Source organism: Peromyscus maniculatus, chromosome 3, assembly GCF_049852395.1.
Source record: "Peromyscus maniculatus bairdii isolate BWxNUB_F1_BW_parent chromosome 3, HU_Pman_BW_mat_3.1, whole genome shotgun sequence".
Lineage (NCBI taxonomy): Eukaryota > Metazoa > Chordata > Mammalia > Rodentia > Cricetidae > Peromyscus > Peromyscus maniculatus.
Window position 1 is genome coordinate 52,680,236 of NC_134854.1, and position 22,318 is coordinate 52,702,553.

General features: G+C 41.6%; 1 protein-coding gene and 1 non-coding gene across 3 annotated transcripts in view; one reads left to right on the forward strand and one right to left on the reverse strand.

Annotated features, from left to right (window-relative positions):
- Window positions 1-203: 203 nt before the first annotated feature.
- Window positions 204-22,318, reverse strand: part of Ift56 (intraflagellar transport 56) — a 51,578-nt gene continuing 29,463 nt past the window's right edge. The window contains exons 13-18 of one of the 2 annotated variants that reach the window (XM_006990429.4): window positions 17,306-17,394; window positions 15,575-15,658; window positions 14,038-14,107; window positions 7,318-7,424; window positions 3,860-3,993; window positions 204-2,525 (exon numbers count right to left, since the gene is read on the reverse strand). In XM_006990429.4, the coding sequence (XP_006990491.1) occupies window positions 2,414-2,525; window positions 3,860-3,993; window positions 7,318-7,424; window positions 14,038-14,107; window positions 15,575-15,658; window positions 17,306-17,394 (596 nt within the window). In that variant the 3' untranslated portion in view covers window positions 204-2,413. Of the gene's footprint in view, window positions 2,526-3,859; window positions 3,994-7,317; window positions 7,425-13,434; window positions 13,618-14,037; window positions 14,108-15,574; window positions 15,659-17,305; window positions 17,395-22,318 lie in introns of those variants that run through there. The other variant, XM_042273066.2, reaches the window with a different exon arrangement.
- On the forward strand, window positions 15,225-15,343 carry LOC121828453 (5S ribosomal RNA). Its single transcript, XR_006070919.1, has one exon. It is a non-coding gene; the product is annotated as a 5S ribosomal RNA (ribosomal RNA).

Consider the following 22,318-nt stretch of genomic DNA (forward strand, 5'->3'; position numbering starts at 1 on the left):
AGCAGCTCACAACAGCCTGTAAATCCAGTTCCAAGGAACTGGTGCCCTCTTCTCGCCTTTGTGGGCACCTGCACTCATGTGCACATATCCACATGCATACATAAATAAAAAACAAATCTTTTAAAAATATAAGGTAGAAAGAGCTAAGATACCCAACTTGGCCTCTGACCTCCACACCTGCATAAACATAAGCACACATGAAAAGAACCAAAAAATAAAATTTAATTTAAATATAGTACAGTGCTATATAATTCTTTTGCAGTACAAAAATAATTGTAAAAGTTTTTTTTTTCCATTTCTAAGTATACACTACAGATTTTAAATAGTACATTGATGCTATAGACTGTACACATTTCCCACTCCCCATCCTGGAGCCTTTTTCCTCTGTGAGAGAGCCTGAAACCCTGTCAAGACAACCAGAAACAATTACCCTCCTAACAGAATTGCGTGTGCTTCGCTTTAAGTAGCCTTCATGTTTCCATCTCAATCCTGTAGATTAAAAACTTTAGAAAGTAATCTAAAACTCTGCTGTTGGGGGAATAGACATCCTTCCCTCAAGACAGGAAGATGTCAGACTACTGAGTAGTCAACTCTGAAAACCTCCCTGGGAAGTGCATCAGCACGAATGGGTGTCTTTCGGGAATGAAGACCTAGAACTGAGCGGGACCCCACTGGAAGATGCCCACAGCTGCCAGGACTTGCTCCTGCCCACCCACTGCCCTGTTCCTTCAGAGTAAGGGAAGTTTGACAAGAATGCTTCACAGAACTCTTCACAGCCATATCTGACCCACCTAACATCCTTGACAGTGAGAATCAGCTGTGACTGAAGAAGCAGGAACAACAGAACCAGAAGATGAAGCTCTGGCGTAGGGAGATGATGTGACTCTGTTTCCTGGAGTTCTGTTAGACCAGTACTGTGATTTGTGCTCTGGACCCATCAGATCTGAGCCTCATGTCAAGGATGGCACACTGGCCACCTTCTGAGCAGACCTGAAGAGCACCTGGGGGCTGGCCAGATGTGGAGGCTGTGTCCAGCTGCTGTCCCATTGCTCTGGCTGCTCTCACTCTGGACCGGCTTCCCTCTCCTTTCTGCTCAGCACCATGCCACTTGCAGCGGGAGGCTGGGGCAGGAGGAAGAACTAGCAGTGCTTCCAGGAACTCTTCCACATCCTTCCCAGTCCACTCTCTGCTCTATGAGGATGGGTCTGCGTGTTCTGGATGGTGACACTGTGTACCTCAAACTTACAGAAGAAAATTAGAGAGCATAGAAACAAAGGTAATCTGATACAGAAAAAGATGTCTGTTTTCTGAAAGTGGGATGTAAGTCTGAGAATACTTGGTTGTAGAAGAAGGAGGTTTATGTAATGACAGCTCAGAGACATGAGGCTGAGATATAATGGAGAGGCTAGCCAGTAGGAGGTCCCTTCCAAGGACCCTCATTTATAACTATCAATGAATCCCTATAATGCGTGCATGGGTGTAATGTAATATAATATGACAGGTGGTGGTGGTGCACACCTTTGATCCCAGTGCTTGGGAGGAAGAGACAGGTGGTTCTCCAAGTTCGAGGCCATCCTGGTCCACAGAAAACCCTGTTTCAAAAAACCAAAACCAACCAAACAAAAATGTACATATGTTGCATGAAAACCTTCACAGCCCTATGTTCAAATTGCTGTTCATTCAGCTGATATACGAAGAAGTTTGCCCTGGCTTTGTTTCCTAAAATACAAGGTAGTGGAGACTCTGAGATCAGTGTACCTTCAGAGACACCACATTTTTCCTTTCCTTCACCTTTTAAAACCCTACAGCATTCAACTTGTCTCACTGCAACAAGCCAGGAGCAGCGCTGACTTACTGAGAGAGTGAGCCTATGCGCCTACTCTCTGCTAATGACTGCACAGTTGGGAGAGGGTCTCACAGCCATCCTCAGAATCACACACTGGGGAAGACTTCTTCTCCCAGGACTCAGAGGTGTTCTTCACGGATGGGCTAATGGACAAGATGATGGAAGATGATCAGATGATAGTCATTCCTTAGTATAAAAGTACTTGTCACTGCAGCTAGGAGAAAATGTCCTGAAATGCTAACAGAAAAAGAAAAACAAAACTATGATCTACTCTTAAAAGCCAGTGAATTATACAGGAGTATTCTGAGTGATTTTGGAAGAAAGGCACGGGGGAGTCCAAAGTCCTTTCACCAGTAGATTACATGGGGTGTCAGTACAGACCAGGGAGATCTGTGCTTCCCGATGGCTAAGTCTACACATTCCAGCCACTCATCTTGATGTGCTAAGAGTGAGGAAGGAAATGTCAATCAAACAGGGTCCTGGATCCCATGTTCAAGTGCAGGAGAATAGTTCCAGTTTGATGTGAGAGGAAGCTGGTCGCTGGTTCCTGGCCCAGGGCTGGGCTCTTTAGATAGGCACTCTGTTCTCCTTGGCCCACTTCTTCATGATCCTGATGATATACTCCACTTGGGTGTTTCCTGTGCTTCTCAGTAAGTGCAGCACTTCTCGGAGGGTCTCTCTGAGGAAAGGGTGGGCAAGAACACACGGCTCAATAGAGAAGGAAAACTGGCAATCTCACACTGTTACACTGTATCCAAGTGAGGCATCTGAGCTCATGGATCCTCCACTGAGCGCAAGCCACTTACAAAGTTACTAGTTTTCTAGCCACAGCAACCGGTGGCTTCTTCAACAGATTGGTTTAAAAGGGGTTCATATATACTAAGAATAGAGATGTGAACAGCAGTAAGGACTAAAATTTGGTGAATATCCAGCATTTATAATTTAATTAAAAATGCTTTAACTTAAAAATTCACTTTATTTATGCATGCATGTGTCCCTTTGTGTACGTCTGTGAATGGATTTGCACGTGTATGCAGTGCCTGAGGAGACTAGAAGAGGGCATAAGATCCCTTGGAGCTGAAGTTACAGGGGTTTGTGAGCCATCTGTCGTATGTGCTGGGATTCAAACTCCGGTCCTCATGGCTGAGCAGCAAGTATTCTTAACCACAAGCCATCTCCAGCCCCAAATTCCAGTCCATTAGAGTTAAAGCTCGGATTTTAATGAACTATGATGAGGCAGGCTGAAGCTTCTTGCTCTCTCATCAGAACGCTGGCGGCTGTCTGTGGGTCCGCTCCTCTATAGGCCTGTTTTCTATTCCTTTCTCTCCGAGGACCCTCCTGCACCCAAGTGCTTTCATTTGGGATTGTAAATAGATACAAAGCAGAAGGTAAATTTTGATAATTTGCTTGAAAAATTATTAATTTTTCTATCCATATGCATTAAGCAATAAATATTTTACATAGAGTTATTTTTAGAATACTGAATTAATGTATTAATTTTAGCCAAGGCTGGCTTTTCTGGACTTGAGCTCACAATTCTGCTTCAGGATCCCAAGTGCTAGGAATTTAAGTGTTTTAATTTTTATTCAGATAGAACTATAAGCCTCTTAGTTTTACATAATCAAATATCTCAGCATTTCCTGGAATATAGGAAGGCAGGAGCAAAAACAGAATTTCACCCATGTCTACCCTATTCCTCTTTCTTTGAGGCCTGAATTAGACAGCAGAAGGAAAAGCCAATAGGCAAAGAGGGCAGAAACGTGAATGGCATTTGTTTACTGAAATGGCTGTTCATCTGGAGGTATACCATGCCCTGGATTTGGAGGCTTCCATACGCTTAGTGTCCCCAGTATGTATGACTTATAGTCATTTGACTGCATAAAATAAGACATTTCTGGAAGAAAAGGTCATACAGAAAATCTAACATCTCAACGTTTCTATCTTTGCAGTTTCCACAGGCACCTGTCCCAGGGGCGGTGGGACAGAAGTGCCTCTCTCCGTTTGTTTACTTACTTGGGCTCTCTCCCGGCTAAAATCATCTGGAAAATGCCCACACAGGCACCCCTTTTGCCTTCCCAGTATTCAGGGTTGGGATCCAGCCTCTCTAGGACATCAAAAGCTTTGGCTGAATAGTAGAACTGGCCCATCTGCACAAAAGAAAGCATGGTGGTAGCATTGACTTTAGTCAAGAGGCAGAATAGAATGAAATATATGGAGTACAGAACAGAACAGGATGAAACAAATGCACACACACACACACACACACACACACACACACACACACACACAAAACCATTTTGAGGTAGCAACTTAGGTACATTTCAATTCCTAGCCAATAGGAGAGGACCCCAGTTTACGTGCATAGGTTTTTTTTAAAGCCACATGCTTTTACTTTCGGTGATAGAACATTTTGTCTACAGACTGCTGAATCATGCTGCCATCAAGCCATTTGTTACTTCTTCTAATTCTATTCCACTCTTGTGAGAAACTGATTGTTGTCTTTTTTTAAAGGTATTTTTCAAGTCTCCTAAATACTAACCTGACTGTATTCAACTCAACATTATCTTTTCCAGATTATCTTAAATGCTTAGAATGCCTAGGCAGTGACAATTTTAAGTACAAAATCTCTTAATTTATTTTGACAGACATCTTTCCCAAAGACATGACACATTCAGGACACGTGGAGCATGGCTGAGCTGGCTCGTAAGGCCCCTAATTGCTGGGTGACCCTCTTTACTGTTGATGTGGTTGCCCCTCCAGCCTACTTCTCAGCCACTGACCACTTCCTAAGTCTGTACTGCATTCTCAGCTTTATACTGCAGAGAGAGAATAAACTTCCTTCCCTCAGAACAAATAATACCCTTCCCTTGTCCCATCTTTCTTCCTGTCTCTCAAAAAACAAGTGTTCTTCCTCTTCTCAGGGTTAACCTTTCTGTCTTCACATTTCTTTACAATATGCAAAATAACACACATATAGAGCAATGTGTGAAACACGCACAGCTTACTGTGTGTGAATACAAGTGGAGAGACCGCCCAGGTCCACACACTATGGAAAACAAGACTTGAGCATATCCCCTGCCAATGATCCCTGCTTCCTCCTCACTCAGCAGCAATTGCTGTTCCCACTTCTATGCTCAATTCCTAGACCCTCTTTATACCTTCATCTTCTACCTCTGCATCTTTGAATTTTGTCTTGGGGGGAGTATGTTTGCTAAAGCACGTGTGGAGGTCAGAGGAAAACTTGGGGTAGTCAGTTCTTTGCTTCCATGTGGGTCCCAGGGATCAAACTCAGGTTTGCTCTGCTTAGCGGCAAGTAACCTTACCTGCTGAGCCACCTCACTGCCCTCTGTGTCTTTTAAACAATGCCATCAAGTTTGCCTCTCAGAGTTTTATCTATATGACGTACTGCATTTGGCTCAAAACTAACATTCATCTACATTATTGTATATAGCACTAATTAGTTTTTTCCTTAGGTATTTTCTTTTTGTGTTTTTATTTCATTGTTTACCTGCATACATGTCATGGCAAACATGTGGAGATCAGAGGACAACTTGTGGGAGTTGGTCCTCTCCTTCCATCATTTGCATTCCAGGGATCAAACTCAGATTGCCAGGTCTGGCAGCAGGTGCCTTACCCAGAATGATATCACTGGGCAAGTTTTAGTTTTATTTTATGTATAGGGGTGTTTTGTGCACATTCATCTCTGTGGACAGTGTGGATGCCTGGTGCCCATGAATGTCAGAAGGAGGATCAAATCCTGAGACTGAAGTTGCAGATGGTTGTGAACCACCCTGTGGTTGCTGAAAATCAAATCGGGATCCTCTGGAAGAGCAGCAAGTGCTCTTAACTGCTGAGCCATCCCTCCAGCCATTAACATCCCCAGGTTTATTTTTAAATAATTACAGATCTATAGGAAATTACAAAGATAGGATGATGTCTCCTGTACCTCTCACAATTTCTCCCAATGGTTATAGCTTCTAAAACTATAGTAAAAAGATATCAGAATCAGGAAATTTACATAGGCACTGTGGAGATGACAGTCCTTCGGAGAATGCTAACTTCCTCTACTATCAAGATTCAGATTCCTCTGTCACCAGAGATTGCCCTGCTTCCAGCTTACAGTGACGGCAAGCCCTTCCCTGTACATCAGCATCCCTAACACCAGCCCCCACTACTATTTCTTGATAATCTTGTCACTGATGTTATAATTTCAAGATTTTGTTTTGTTTTGTTTTGTTTTGTTTTTTAAATTTTTTTTTAAGATTTATTTATTTATTATGTATACAGCATATGTGACTGCAGGCCAGAAGAGGGCACCAGATCTCATTACAGATGGCTGTGAGCCTCTATGTGGTTGCTGGGAATTGAACTCAGGACCTCTGGAAAGGGCAGTCAGTGCTCTTAACCTCTGAGCCATCTCTCCAGCCCCTTGTTTTGTTTCCTGAGACAGGGTTTCTCTGTGTAGTCTCACTCTGTAGACCAGGCTGGCCTCAAATTCACAGAGATGCACCTTCCTCTGCCTCCCAAGTGCTGGGATTAAAGGTATGCGCCACCACTGCCTGGCTCAAGAATATTTTTTATATATGTTATAAAACACAAAACTGTTTTCTTTACTCAGCATAATGTATATGATAGTCCTTATTAATTTGGGTATCAATTTGTTTTCACTATAATCACTCTGCAAAAGTAAGGATCCCCCCAAAATTTGGTTTGGATATTGAGATTGATGATGCCCCCAGTGAGGAGTATGAAAATGTTTCTTATCTGTAGAATTGAGATCAATAAATTTATTTATTTATTGTGGCACTGTGAGTTGAACTTAGGGTCTTGAGCATGGTAGGCAAACACTCTACCACTCACCTATATTCCTGAGAAAGCAGGAAAAGGTGTGTGTGTGTGTGTGTGTGTGTGTGTGTGTGTGTGTGTGTGTGTGTGTGTTTCAGGGACTGAACTCACATCATCACATGTTTTGGTGGCAGGTGCTTTTACTTGCTAAGTAATGCCAGCCCTTAACCTGTTTCTGAGGGCTTCATTTTTCTTTTTCTTTGAAACAGGTCTTGAAATCGCTACATAGCCCAGGCTGCCTCCAAACTTGTAAGTGATCCTCCTGCCTCTGCTTTCCAAGTGCTGAGATCCGAGGCATGTGCTACCACACCTAGCTAATCAGTATTAAATGCTGATGGTGATTCCTAATCTGTTTCCAGATGACATGTTTCTCAAGTTTCAGAGCCAAATTTCTGTCCATCAGCTGAATATTTCTACCTTAATAGCTCCTTAGAAATCGGAAGCCTCCTTCTAAATCACCGTTTATATGCAGATGAGACTCTGAAATACTAATCCCTGAGGTCACATAATTCATAAAAAGGGTGACAGTCTTCTCACCAACAGCTAGCCAGCCTCCAGGACTCTCATTCGCTGATGAAACATGACCCTGCTCCTTCCTGTCTTCCTTTCCCGGGACCCAAACTCACCTTGTAACAGTCGTTGGCAATGAGCTGTAAGAGGCTGAAGGACTCGCCAGAGGTTTCCATCTTGAGATAAAGTTCCCAAGCTAGTCTTGGTTTTTTATTCATGATGTCTACAAAAGAAAACAACTGTTATTATTACTTATGACAGTGTCTCAAGATACCACCTAAGCTGTCGTTCAACTTGAGCCTCTCCAGTGATGGGTTATAGGAGCACACCGCCATTTTCAAACTTTGTTTTTATTTATGTGCATGTGTGTGTGCCCTCAGAAGCCAGAGAGAGCACTAGGAACCCTGGAGCTGGAGTGAGAGAAGGTCATGAGCTGACTGGGTGCTGGGACCTAAATTCTGGTCCTTTGCAAGATCAACAAGCACTCTTAACCACTGAACATCACTTCAGCCCCCAGGCTGGCGCTTTTTAAATGTTCAAGAACTAAGCCCTTTACTGTGCTGTTCTATGGACTTGGGTTTATATCGCCAAATACAAAATGGTGAGGCGTTGCCATTTAACTGGCTCCTTACCAGAATTAAACCAAACTTAACATACTTAAGACTTATCTAATTATCTCTTAGACTGGGTTGATGTCTAGAAGTTTCTACTTTGCTAAAGAGTTATTATTCATTCAATCCTGCTCAGTTTCATCCTCATAGAATCTGACTGCTAGCCAGGTGTGGTGGTCCATGCTTGTAATTCCAGCTTTGGAAAGATTAAGGCAATGGGATTGGAAGTTTAAGGCCAGCCTTAAAGGGACACAGAGACTTTGCCTCAAAATACTACTAGCACCACCAACAAAAAGAATATGTAATTGCTAAAATTTTCCTGTGACTACAAAAAATGTGCTGAACATTTTAAGTATAGTTTTAAAATGGTTATTATTATCGTGTGTGTGATGTTTGTGTTTGGCCTTGAGGGCTATGAGCCAGGGTCCATATATGGTGGTCAGAGCACAGACCTGTTAGTTCTCTTCTTCCACCTTTCTGTGGGTTCCAGAGATGAGCGCTTACCTGCTGAGTCATCTCAGTGGCCCTTGGCACATATTTGAAATCTGACCAAATAGTAACAATGGCCTGACCCTTGTGCCCAGAGCAGGCACCATATACAGAACTCCCAGAGTTCTCTTTCCTTCTCTTCTATGTTTTCCTGTCTAATATTTAATTTTAACTTAGTGCCCTATTGTTGTTGTTACTTCTTGGTTTTAAATTTTTTGTTTATTTTTGGTTTTTATTTTAAAGATTTATGTTAGATTCATGGAACTGGAGTTATGAGCCCCTTGTGAGCTATCTGATGTGGATGCTGGGATCCAATCAAGTTCTCTCAAAGAGCAATGAGTACTCTTGACTACCAAACCATCTCTCTAGCCCAGATTAGCTATAAAAAAAAAATTCACTCTGTAGCCCTGGATGGTCTAGAACTCATATGTAGACCAGGATGGCTTTGAACTCACAAAGATCTGCCTCCCTCTGTCTCCCAAACAGCTTTATTTATTTTTTTATACAAGTTTTAATATATCCCAAGCTGACCACAAACACATCATGTAGCCAAAACTTACCATGTAGCCAAGGATGGCCTTGAACTTCTGATCTGACTTCCTCTTAAACGGTACTGTTTTTTGTTTGTTTTTGTTTTGATATTTTTTAAACTGGCGCTCTCAAAGAACATAAGTAGACCTGTAATTATGGGTTTCTTGGTCTCAGCCTCCTGAATGCTAGTATTGTTTAGGCTATCTGATATGATTTCATTCTCCCTTCACTGAAGATGACTTATCGCCTCTCTGTCTTTATTGTTCATCCTTTCTGTTTACCTTTTTCCCTACATTTTTTTCTGTTGCTCAATCTAATTAATAGTATTATGCAGTTTATTTCCCTTCTATCCCTACTGTTAATAATTAATATTATAGCACACAATGTACTATTCTTATTCCTTTAATTCCTGAAAGTATTGGAACTGGAGAGGCGGTTGCTGTTAATTGCCTGCTGCTGCATTTTCATGGTAGGCAGATCCATAGTTAACACTGTTTCTTCACTTACTGCTCTACTCTGAGAGCAGAGCTGCAGATTGGGCCTGGTGCTCTGAGCATGCGGGCTGAGGTTTTAGCTGCTGAGCTACACTCTGGGACTAGAAGGGGAGAAAAACCACTGAACACTGAAAACTCTTTTACTGAAAGAATACAAGTGATTGAAAAACAAAATCCAACCAAAAACATAATCCCAGATGTGCAAAGCCCAGTGCAGAGCCAGGGGTAGGGGCAGACATCTTTAGTCCAGCACTTGTCCCAATGCAGAAACATAAAAACCCTGAACAATCAAGACAATACAACTCAAAATTAAAATTTCACAGTAATGCAGTCCAGTGAGAGTGAAATGAATTAGGTGAAATCCTGGACAAGGAATTCAAAAGAATGACTACGAGAACATTTGTTGAAATCAAAGATGGCTCAGTGGTTAAGAGCACTGGCTGCTCTTCCAGAAGACTCAGATTCGGTTCCCTGAACCCACAACTGTATGTAACTCCAGTTCCAGGGGAATCCAATGCCCTCTTGTGGCCTGGACAAGCATTGCATGAAGACTGTACATGTATACATCCATGAACATTAAAAAAAAAAAATTGTTTTTAAAGCCCTAAATTGCTAAAATAAAATAAAACTTAAAAGTCAAAATAGATATGAAAATGAATTCATAACAGGAAATACTAGAAAAAACAACTGAAATTTCTAAGTGAAAAATTCAGTAAGTCATACAAAACTTTGGTGGGAGGCCTTGGCAGTAGAATGGATCAAGCGGAAGACAGTCTCAGGGCTTGGGAGAGAGCAGATGAGTGTGACAGCTAATCTTGGTTATCAACTCGACTATATCTGGAATAAACTAAGACTCAAGATTCTGGACATGCCTGTCAGGGGTTCTCTTAATGGATTATTTGAGGCCAGAAGACCCACCCTAAATGTGGGCCACAACTCAGGGTAGCAGCCTACATAGAAACACTTGGGGAAAGGAAGCTTTTGCTTTTTACCTGCTTGTCCTCACTCTAACTGACAAGTTCATCTGCCCTGTTGCTAATGCATTCCTTCGCCTACACTAGAACTAACTGCTTCAGGATTCCAACACAGACTGAAGCACAGCAGGTCTCTGGAGTCAGTCCTCTAGGACTCCAGGGCCGGACTGGGAGACTGGTGAAATATCCACCCCTTGGGACTGAATACCTACCAGAGTCTCAGTCTTTCCAGCATGAGACAGCCATTGTTGAACTATCTGGACCCTAGCCTGTAAGCTAGTATAGCAAATTGTGTGTGTGTGTGTGTGTGTGTGTGTGTGTGTGTGTGTGTGTACACATTCTCTCGGTTTTGTTCCTTTAGAGAATGATGATTAATACCATGAATTAGGACAGTTATATAACAATGAAAATGAAGTATTAATAGAAGATGAAGAAAGATATATAGGACATGATTAAAAGATTAAATATATAATTCATGGGCATAGAACAGAGAGACATTGAAGACAAAGGTACAGACATATTTAATAAGATCACAGTAGAAAATGTGAAAATCTAGGGAAGAGATATTTATCCAGATATAGGAAGGAGGCTTTTAGAATGCCAAAATAAGACCAGAAAAGAACCTCCCATGCCATAGTTAAAACACTAACCATATACAAGCCCAAAGAATATTAGAAGCTTCATGGGAGAATGTAAAGACAACTCCATCAAACAAGGGTAAATTTTGCAACAGAAATTCTAAAAGTCAGGAATGCATGGAATGTCGTATTTCTCAAAGACAATAATCGCCAACCCAGATTACTATACTCAGCAAAGCTATGCTTCATAGCTGAAGAAAGAAAAACTTGCCATGATAAATACAAACTAAAAGGAACTTACGTTGACTAAAACAAAACTAAGTGGAAGGAATCATACACACTATAAAGACAGACACCCTATGAAGGCATAGGAAAGAGCAAACCACAGGAGAAAGGTAAATAAGCAAAGAGAAAACCTATAGCAAACATATACTAAATGGGGAAACTCAAAGACTTTTCACTAAAACCAAGTGTCCATTTTCTCTACCCTTTAAGAAATGTTAATGTTGCTGGGTGGTGGTGGCACACACCTTTAATCCCAGCACTCGGGAGGCAGAGCCAGGCAGATGTCTGTGAATTCGAGGCCAGCCTGGTCTACAGAGCGAGCTCCAGGACAGGCTCCAAAACTACACAGAGAAATCCTGTCTCAAAAAGACAAAAACAAAAGTAAATTTTAATGTTTTAAAACTTTCTCTACTCTTATTCAATATAGTCCTTGAAGTCTTAGCTAGAGCAATAAGACAAAAGAACAAATAAAACAACAGTAATAAGTCAAATTATCCCTACTTGTAGATGGTATGATCTTTTTTATTTGTTTTTTGGTTTTTCCAGACAGGGTTTCTCTGTGTAGCTTTGCGCCTGTCCTGGAACTCACTCTGTAGCTCAGGCTGGCCTCGAACTCACAGAGATCCACCTGGCTCTGCCTCTCAAATGCTGGAATTAAAGGCGTGTGCCACTACTGCCCAGCTAGATGGTATGATGTTACACATTGGAAACTCTAAAAATTCTACAGGAAAACTTTTAAAACCAATGAACCCTTTCTACAATGTATACAAAAACAGTATACAAAAACTAACATGGTCTAAAAAATAGTAGCTTTTCTATATACCAATAACAAACTTGCCAAGAAAGAAATCAGGGAAACAATTCCATTTATAATAGCTTTAAAGACAGCGCAACAACTGGGAATAAATCTAACAAAGGAAGAAAGAGACCCACACAATGGAATTGTAAACACTAATGAAAAAAAGGCACTAGAAAAATGAAAGAGCCACTATGGTATTGAGTCAGCAAAATAAAAACGGCTATATTACCAAAAGCAACATACAATTTCAATGCAATTGCCACAAAAGTTCCAAAGACATTCCTCACAGTAACAGAAAAACAAAAACAAAACAAAACAAAATGCTACAATTCACACAGACATACAAAAGAGGTATGGGCACAAAAGCAGACATGTAACTCAGTGGAACAGAATAAAGGACCTACAATTCAGTCAGTGCAGTTATGGCCGCCTGAGTTTGACAGGGGTTTCCAAACCTCAATGGGGAAACAGAGCCTTTAAACATGGTGCCGGGGAAGTGGACATCACATACAGAAGATGGAAATTAGGTCCCTGTCTCTCACTCCACTTAAAACTATGGACCTTAACCTAAGAGCTGAAACTAAACTGTTAGCGGAAATCACAGGGGAAATGCTCCAAGACAGAGCCATAGACAAGGTCTTTCTGAAAAGCATTCTAACAGCTTAATAACTGAGGCCAAGACTTAACAAATGGGATTTCTTGAATTAAGAAGCTTCGAAGAAACATCTGAGGGAAGAAGCAGCCTACAGAAAGGGCAGAAATATCATTTAGCTATATATCTGATGGAAGATTAATGTCTGGAATATGTAAAGAGTTTCAACAACTCAAAACACCCAAAATCTAAATAACCCAACAAACAAAGGGGCTAAGAAAATGAACAGTTCTGAAAATATAAACTGTAATGGCCAATAAGCATATGCTAATGTCAACAACCTTAGCAGTCAGAGACATGAAAATGAAAACCACATGGGACTCCATCTCTTGCCACTCAGGATGGTTATCTAACAGAACAAGTACGGAGCATGTGGAGAGAAGGAACTACACACCGTTGGTGGGAATATAAATCAGTCCAACGGGTACAAAAGGCTGTTATCAAAGTTTCTCAAAATCTCAAAATAGTGGGGCTGGGTTAGAGAGGTACAGCATGAGGCCCCAGGTTTGACCCCTAGACCACAAAACAACAAAGCAAGACTGCCTAAAATAGAACTCCACTAAGATTCCAGGTCTTTCTACCATAGACCTTGCACACATATTTATTTCTGCAGTATTTGTAATAGCCATGCTGGGGAGATAGCCCAGGTGCCCACCACAGACGAACAGATCAAATATGGCACACACATACACACACACACACACACACACACACACACACACAGGATATAAAGAACAATGAAATTATGTTTTAGAAAATAATACAACTTAAGAGCATTGTATTAACAAATGAAAACTCAGACAAACATCTTATCTCATCTGTACATCCTAGATTTCATACAGATTCACAAGACCATTTCTCCATAGGATATGAAATCAGAAGGGGGATGGGGAATGGAGAAAACTATGGGAGAGTATGTGGGGTGGATATGGTCAGAGTATATGATATACTTGAAGTTGTCTTGATGAAACCTGGCACTGTATAATGAAGATATGCAAAAAATCTGAGAAAAGAGGAAAAGATATGAGAGACTTATTACAGGTTATCAGTGAACAAAAATTACATTTTGACATGTTGCTACTTTTCAGGCTTGAAAAATGAAAAGGTAAAACCAGCCTGACAGCACCATTTCCCTAATGGCGCTGAATGCAGAGTCTGGAAGCTTTAATAAAGCTAAAAGAGGCTGACATCTTGCCGCAATGGCAGTGGTATGTCAGTGTGAACGGTGGAACTAATCATGGGTGAAGTTACACATCATATTCCCATGGCAGCTCTTACCACGGAACATAAATAACCCTTCATTTCAGTGTCTGCTCATTCTACAGAACAAAGAAGTGTAGGAAATGCTTAATGTGATTTCCAAACAGATTACACAATGGGAAAGGAAACGAGGAGCCTTCTAATGTCGAGAAAGAAAACTTACAGCAGCGAGCTAACCAACTGAGGTAAATGTAGTCATTTTTCAACTTCTCGCTTTGGATCAGGAGGAAAACCTAGGAGAGAGGAAAGGGAGTAAATACGAGGCCAGGTCAGCAACAAAATGGACAAAATCAACTAGACCAGGCTGCTGATACTGAAGCCTTAGAGTTTCCTAGCAAAACTGAAGTAGAGGAAAATATTAATATTATAAAATCTGTATGTTGATCGACACTGTACTTTTTAAGAGATTATTTATATTTATGTGTAGGCATGTGAGTCTGCTTGAGTTTATGCACACCATGAACATGCAAGAGTCCACAGAAGAAGGTGTCAGATCCCCTGGAATTTGGATCACAGGCAGTTGTAAGCCACTATACAGGTGCTGGGAACTAAACCCTGGTCTTTGCAAAAGCCAGTAAGTGCTCTTAATGGTTGAGCCATCTCTCTAGGCTGATACTGTACTTTTTAATGTGAACCATAAAGAAACAAATTAAAATCATTTGTTCACTCTGTGTGTGCATTTGTGTATGTGTGTGTGTGAGCGCGCTTGTGCACACAGGAGTCTATGATACACGTGTAACACGATGTGCACATGGAGGTCAGAGAACACCTTTCAGAAGTTGTTTCCTGCCTCCCACCTTGCTGAAGCAGGGCCTTTGATTTTGCTGCCATGAGTGCTGCATACTCCAGGCCAGCGGGCCTGCAAGCTCTGGGTAGTTCTCCTGCTTCTGCCTCTGCCTCCCTTCTACAAGATGCCACCACAGCCAGCTTTTTTATGTGTGCTCTAGGGGTGAGTTGGGTCACCAGGCTTGCACAGCTAGTTCCCTAACCCACTGAGCCATCTCTCTGGACTGTCTTGGTTTTTGAGGCACGGACTTGCTATGTGGTTCAGGGTTTATAGGATTGGGGTACCAGTCCCTAGCTAAATCAACCTATAATAGTCCTTTACACTTGGCTATTTTAGTGAGAAGACGCTAAGAATGCTTTAAGGTATGATCATTCAAATGCCTTTAAAAGCAGGCACCCGAATAAGTGTCATAATTTTTTGTTTTTGTTTTTTGTTTTTCAGGACAGAGTTTCTCTGTATAGCCCTGGCTGTCCTGGAACTCGATCTGTAGACCAGGCTGGCCTTGAACTTACAAAAATCCACTTGCCTCTGCCTCCTGAGTGCCATGATTAAAGGTGTGTGCCATCTACGGCCATACCACCCTGAACGCACCCAATCTTGTCTGATCTCGGAAGCTAAGCAGGGTCAGGCCTGGTTAGTACTTGGATGGGAGACCGCCTGGGAATACCGGGTGCTGTAGGCTTTAAAAAAAATTGGGGCTGGAGAGATGGCTCAGAGGTTAAGAGCACCCACTGCTCTTCCATAGGTCCTGAGTTCAATTCCCAGCACCCACATGGTGGCTCACAACCATCTGTAATGAGATCTGGCACCCTCTTCTGTGTACATAATAAATAAATAAATCTTAAAAAAAAAATAAAATAAAGGTGTGTGCCACACAGACCATGTTAAAGAGAGAACAAAAGCAGGTACTCACCTCTTCGCCCTCACTGGTGTTACCGGTTGCAGCTTTGGCTTGGGCATAATTAAAGTTAAAGATGTCATCATTGTAGAAGTAACTCTGAAAAATGTGTCAAGAACAGGACACGTTGAGTATTAATATGTAAAATATAAAATCATCAGCTATATTGACTGGTAAAATAATGAGTAATAATGAATAATCATCAGCTACACTAGCTAAAAAAAAATCTTCTTAAGTTTATTATTGCTGGGCATGGTGCCACACACTTTTAATCCTGGCACTCAGGAGGCAGAGGCAGACACATCTCTGTGAGTTTGACCCCAGCCTGGTCTACAGAGTGAATTCCAAGCCAGCCAAAATGACATAGTGTAACCTTGTCTCAAAGGAAAAAAAAAAAATTAGGGCTGGAGAGACGGCTCAGAGGTTAAGAGTGCTGGCTGCTCTTCCAGAGGTCCTGAGTTCAATTCCCAGCAACCACATGGTGGCTTACAACCATCTATAATGAGATCTGGCGCCCTCTTCTGGCCTGCAGGGATACATGCAGACAGAAAGCTGTATACTTAATAAATAAATAGATAAGTATTTAAAGTGTGTGTGTGTGTGTGTGTGTGTGTGTGTGTGTGTCCGAGCGCTGTGGCACATGTGGAGGTCAAAGGACAATTTGGTGGTGTCAGCTGGAGCTCTTTCTTTCATTGAACTCAGGTCACCAGGTTTTTGAAGCAATTTGCTGGCCCCACAGGAATAATCTTAAGGAATTAAGCCAGGTATGGTGGCACACACCTCCTATCCTCGAACTTGGGAGGCAAAAGCAGGTGGATCTCTGAGTTCGAGGCCAGCCTGTGTTGTTGGTTGTTTTTGCTCTTTTGCTTTTTTTGGGGGGGCCTGCCACCCAGCTCCCAAATAAATCACATGGAGTCTTACTCTCACTTATAAATGCCCGGCCTTAGCTTGGCTTATTTCTAGCCAGCTTTCCTTAACTAAAATTATCCCATCTACCTTTTGCCTCTGGGATTTTTCCTTTCTCTTACTTCTGACTTTCACTCTTACTCCATAGCTGGCTGTATAGTAGGGTGGTTGGCCCCTGATGTCCTCCTCTTTCTCTGGCTACTCATTGACCTCTTTCCCAGATTTCTCCTCTTATTTCTTTCTGCCTGTCAGCCCCGCCTGTCCTTTCTCCTGTCTCGCTATTGGCCATTCAGCTCTTCATTAGACCACCAGGTGTTTTAGACAGGCACAGTAACACAACTTCACAGAGTTAAACAAATGAAACATAAACAAAAGTAACACATCTTAAAATATATTCCACAACAAGCCTGATCTACAGAGTGAGTTCCAGGACATCCAGGACTACACAGAGAAACTGTCTCAAAAAAACCCAAACAAACAAACAAAAAAAAAGGATTTAGATTAATTCCTTGATGCTATCACACCAGCAGAGAAAAGGAGCTAGCTACAAATGTATAACTTTGGGGAGTGGGGAATTCCTTGAATTCCTTTTTTGTTGTTTTGAGACAGGGTCTCACTATGTAGGCTTGGCTGTCGTTGAACTTGCTCTGTAGACCAGGCTAGCCTCTAACTCACAGAGATCAGCCTATCTCTGCGTCATGAGTTCTGGGATTAAAGGCATACACCACCATGCCTGATTTGGCCTTGAACTCTTAATTTTCCTGCCTCAGCCATCATTCCCATCTAACACAGCATATAAGATGTTTCATACATCAAGTCACATAGATAATTCATACTGACCTTAAAAGAGTTGAGGTAAATCAAGACATCATCAAATTGCTTAAGCAGGAAGAAACACGAAGCCATGCACTGCCTCCCTGGTATTGTATCTAAAATGGGGTTAAGGAAAGGGAAAAGAAACCATAGAAATTCATGAAACCAGAAGTTGTCGTCAGTTAAAATTTGAATTACTGTAGAATTTAGAAATAGGAATGCAGCAGAATGTGGTGGCACATGCCTTTAAGTCCAGCACCAGGAGGCAGAGGCAGGTGGATTTCTGTGAGTTCAAGGCCAGCCTCATCTATATAGAGAGTTCCAAGACAGCCAGGGATACGTAGTGAAACTCTATCTAAAATAAAATAATGAATCCCAGGACCCCTTTCTTAGTCCTGATTTTGAAATTGTGGATTCTGCTGGCCCCAGGCTTGAGGGTCAACTCCCCAAGTCCACAAGAAACACATCCCCTGCAAGTATACTGGTTTTGGTATTCCCTAGACTGCCTTTATGGAGCTTTGGTTTATGCAACTGGTATGGACCTCAACTCAATCAATATGGTCCCGTCTCCACATTTACCTGTCCAACACAGCGTAGCACCTCCAAATTCAAGCAGGGAAATAATGTGCCATGGAGCTACCTGATTCTGATCTTACACTTCTATATAAGATAGCAGATGCTATTAAAAAAAAAAAAAGGACATACAGACCAATGGGATCAAATTGAAGACCCTGACATTAATCCATGCACATATGAACACCTGATTTTTGACAAAGAAGCCAAAACTATACAATGGAAAAAAGAAAATATCTTCAACAAATGGTGCTGGCATAACTGGATGTCACTATGTAAAAGATTACAAATAGATCCATATCTGTCACCATGCACAAAACTCAAGTCCAAGTGGATCAAAGACCTCAACATAAATCCAGTTACACTAAACTTAATAGAAGAGAAAGTAGGAAGTACTCTTGAACGCATTGGCACAGGAGATCACTTCCTAAATATAACACCAGCAGCACAGACACTGAGCACAACAATTAATAAATGGGACTTCTTGAAACTGAGAAGCTTTTGTAGGGCAAAAGACATGATCAATAAAACAAAAAGACAGCCTACAGAATGGGAAAAGACCTTCACCAACCCCGTATCTGACAGAGGACTTCTCCAAAATATATAAAGAACTCAAGAAACTAGACATCAAAATACTGAACAATCCAATTAAAAAATGGGCTAAAGAGTTAAACAGAATTCTCAAAAGAAGAATTACAAATGGCTGAAAGACATTTAAAGAAATGCTCAACATCCTAAATCATCAGGGAAATGCAAATCAAAACGACTCTGAGATACCACCTTACACCTGTCAGAATGGCTATGATCAAAAACACTAATGACAGTCAATTTTGGAGAGGATGTGGAGCAAAGGGAATACTCCTCCACTGTTGGTGGGAATTCAAACTTGTACAACCACTGTGGAAATCAGTATGGTGGTTTCTCAGAAAATTGGGAATTGATCTACCTCAAAACCCAGCCATACCACTCTTGGGCATATACCCAAGTAATGCTCAATCATACCACAAAGATACATGCTCAACTATGTTCACAGCAGCACTATTTGTAATAGCCAGAACCTGGAAACAACCTAGATGCCCGTCAACTGAAGAATGGATTAAGAAAATGTGGTACATATACACAATGGAGTACTACTCAGCAGAGAAAAACAATGACAACATGAAATTTGCAGGCAAATGGATGGAACTAGAAAATATCCTGAGTGAGGTAACCCAGACCCAGAAGGACAAACATGGTATGTACTCATTTATAAGTGGATTCTAGATATAAGAACAATCAGACTGCAACCCACAGAACCAGGGAGGCTATATAGCAGGGGGGACCCTAGGACGACTGTGGATTATAATAAGTTTTGGTTTTACTCAATTACTGAGCAAGCCTCAATGAAACATTTCACTATTAGGATAAGAATTTGTACTGTATCAAGCTGATAATAGAAAAATAAATTTAAAAAAATAATAAAGTTAAAAATTTAAAAAAAAAAAAAAGATAGCAGATGCTAGTATGACATCCTGATCCACTCCATGGCATTCCAGAGACTCCATGCTGGTTAAGGTTTGTTACAGTCTGTTATGTTCCATAATTTAGTTCTGTACCATGAACAAGGTCTGTCTGTCCCACTAGACTGTAAGCCCACAGGGCAGGGATTCTTGTTTTATGTGCTGCTATATCCCCAATGTTTTAGTAAGTTTTGTTGTACAAATAAAAAAAAAAAAAAAACGAAATAGGGAAAAGAAATACTATTCAATAAATAGTGTTGGAGAAACATTTGCAAATCTTCAGGAGCAATTAAAAAAAGTTAACAATCAGTTCAGCAAGCATAATTTTTTGCTCTGTAAACCAGGCTGGCCTAGAACTCTGAGATCCATCTGCCTCTGCCTCCAGGGTGCTGGGACTAAAGACACTATTTTTTAACAGGATAGGGGGTGGAGAGGGAGAAACTCAGTGTAATGACATATGTCTGTAATACCAGGATTTAAAAATCTATCTATCTATATCTATGTATCGATGTATCTATCAATCTATCTATCCATCCATCCATCTATCCTCTCTGGTTGATTACGTATGCATGTCTGCCTGTACACCAGAAGAGGGCACCAGATCTCATTAGGTGGTTGTGAGCCACCATGTGATTGTTTGGAATTGAACTCGACCTCTGGAAGAGCAGCAAGTGATCTTAACCTCTGAGTCTTCTCTCCAGGCCCCCTTTCTCTCTCTTTTTTAAAGATTGTTTATTTGTGTGTGTGTGTGTGTGTGTGTGTGTGTGTGTGTGTGTGTGTGTAAGAGAGAGAGAGAGAGAGAGAGAGAGAGAGAGAGAGAGAGAGAGAGAGAGAGAGAGAGAGAATGAGAATCCCACATGCCCACAGAAGCCAAAGAAAGGCATCAAATTCCCTGGAGCTAGAGTTACAGATAGTTGTGAGCGGCCCAACTCGAGTGCTGGGAACCAAACTCCAGTCCTCTGCAAGAGTAATACATGCTCTTAACCACTGAGCCATCTCTCTTTCTTTTTTAATGGCCTCTTATTGTTTTTTCAACATTTAAAGTATGTTTTATCACATTTATTTATACACTTTGAATTGGGTGTGTATGAGTGTGGCCATGAATCTGTTATGGTGTACATGTGGAGGTCGGAGGACAAGTTGTAGAAGTTGGTTCTCTCCTTATGCCGTGTGGGTTTTGACAAACTCAGGTCATCAGCTTTGGCAGCAAATGTCTTAACCCACCAGCTCAGCTCACTGGCCTTCAGTTTTAATTTTTCCCTTTTTATGTGTGTGACAAATGTGTGTACATGTATGATGCGTATGCATGTTTGTCTGTGTATATACCACGGCATTCATGAGTGGGTCTGAGGACAACCTCCTATGTTGTTCCTTGCCTTCTAGCTTGTTTGAGTCAGGCTCTCTTGCAGCTTGGCTGCATATGCCAGGCTAGCTGCCCGGCAAACTTACAGGGATTCTCTACTCTCCACCTCCCAGCTCACAGCAGCACTGGGATTACAGATGTCTGTCACTCTGTCCTGATTCGCATGGGTGCCAGGGCTCCAAACTCAGGTCCTCATGCTTGTATTACAAATGCTTTACCATGGAGCCATCTGCTCAGTCTGGGTTATTTTTATAAGCAATAAAATATGCTCTGAGGTTAGGCTTTGCTGGATGTGGTGGTGCATGCTGTAATCCCAGCACTTGGGAGGCAGAAGCAGGATGATCATAAATTTAAAGCCAACCTGGTCTACATAGTGAGTTCCAGGCCAGCCAAGACTATATAATAAGACCCTGTCTCAAAACAACAACAACAAAAAAAGTGAAATTTAAAGGCAGATGACCCATGGGGGGCGGGAGGTGAATCTGCAACATGCCAGATGGTTAATATATAAGGATTTGCTAAAAATTCAGTCAGAACATTTCATATTAAAACTAATTTAGCGTTGGGCAGTGGAGGTGCATGCCTTCAATCCCAGCACTTAGAAGGGTGAAGTTGGTGGATCTCTGAGTTCAAGGCCACCCTGGTCTACAGAGTGAGTTTCAGGATAGCCAGGGTTACACAGAGACACCCTGTCTCAAAAAACAAAGAGGAAAAAAAACTAATTTAGACTTAAAATTCCCAGGAACTAAGGAGCAAATTTATTTCTATTTATTTATTCTCCTATCACACTTTTAAAAATTATACTTATTTTTTATGTGTATGAGTGTTTTGCCTAACATGTCTGTGGATCATATGTGTACCTGGAACACATAGAGGACAGAAAAGGACATCAGTTTCCCTGGGACTGGAGTTACAAACAGTTGTGAGTTGTCATGTGGGTAGTGGGAATTGAACTCAGGTCCTCTGTAAGAACAGACAGTGCTCTTAACTAATGAGCCATTTCTCTACCTCATACCCCCTCCCCCCCCAGACAGGGTTTCCCTATGTAGGCTTGGCTGTCTTGGACCTCACTCTGTAGACCAGACTGGCCTCCAACTCACAGAGATCTCCTGAATGTTGGGATTAATGTACCACCACTACCCAGTCTTTTTTTTTTTCTAAACCTATTTTGTTTTTAATTATGTGCATGTGTGTACATGTGTGGGCATGTACACATGTGAGTGCAGGTGCCTGTGAAGTCCAGAAAGGAATTCTGGATTCCCTGGAGCTGGGGATACAGGCAGTTGTAAACCACCTGATGTGGGTGCTGGGAATTGAACTTGAGTCCTCTGGAAGAGCAGCAAGTGTTCTTAACCACCAAGCCATCTCTCCAGCCCTTTCTTATCCCTCTTTGCCAACATGTTCAAAAGGGATAATTCTGATCTTTTCTCTTATTGTTGTGTTTATTTGTGGGCGTGTGATTATTGCAACAGTTTCCTATATCCCAGGCTGGCCTTCCCCATGGAGCCAAGGATTCCTTGAACTTCTGATCAGCCTGTTTCTGTTTCGAGGGCTAGAATTATAGGTACCAGCTATCATGTTAGCTTAATATGGTGCTAGAGATCA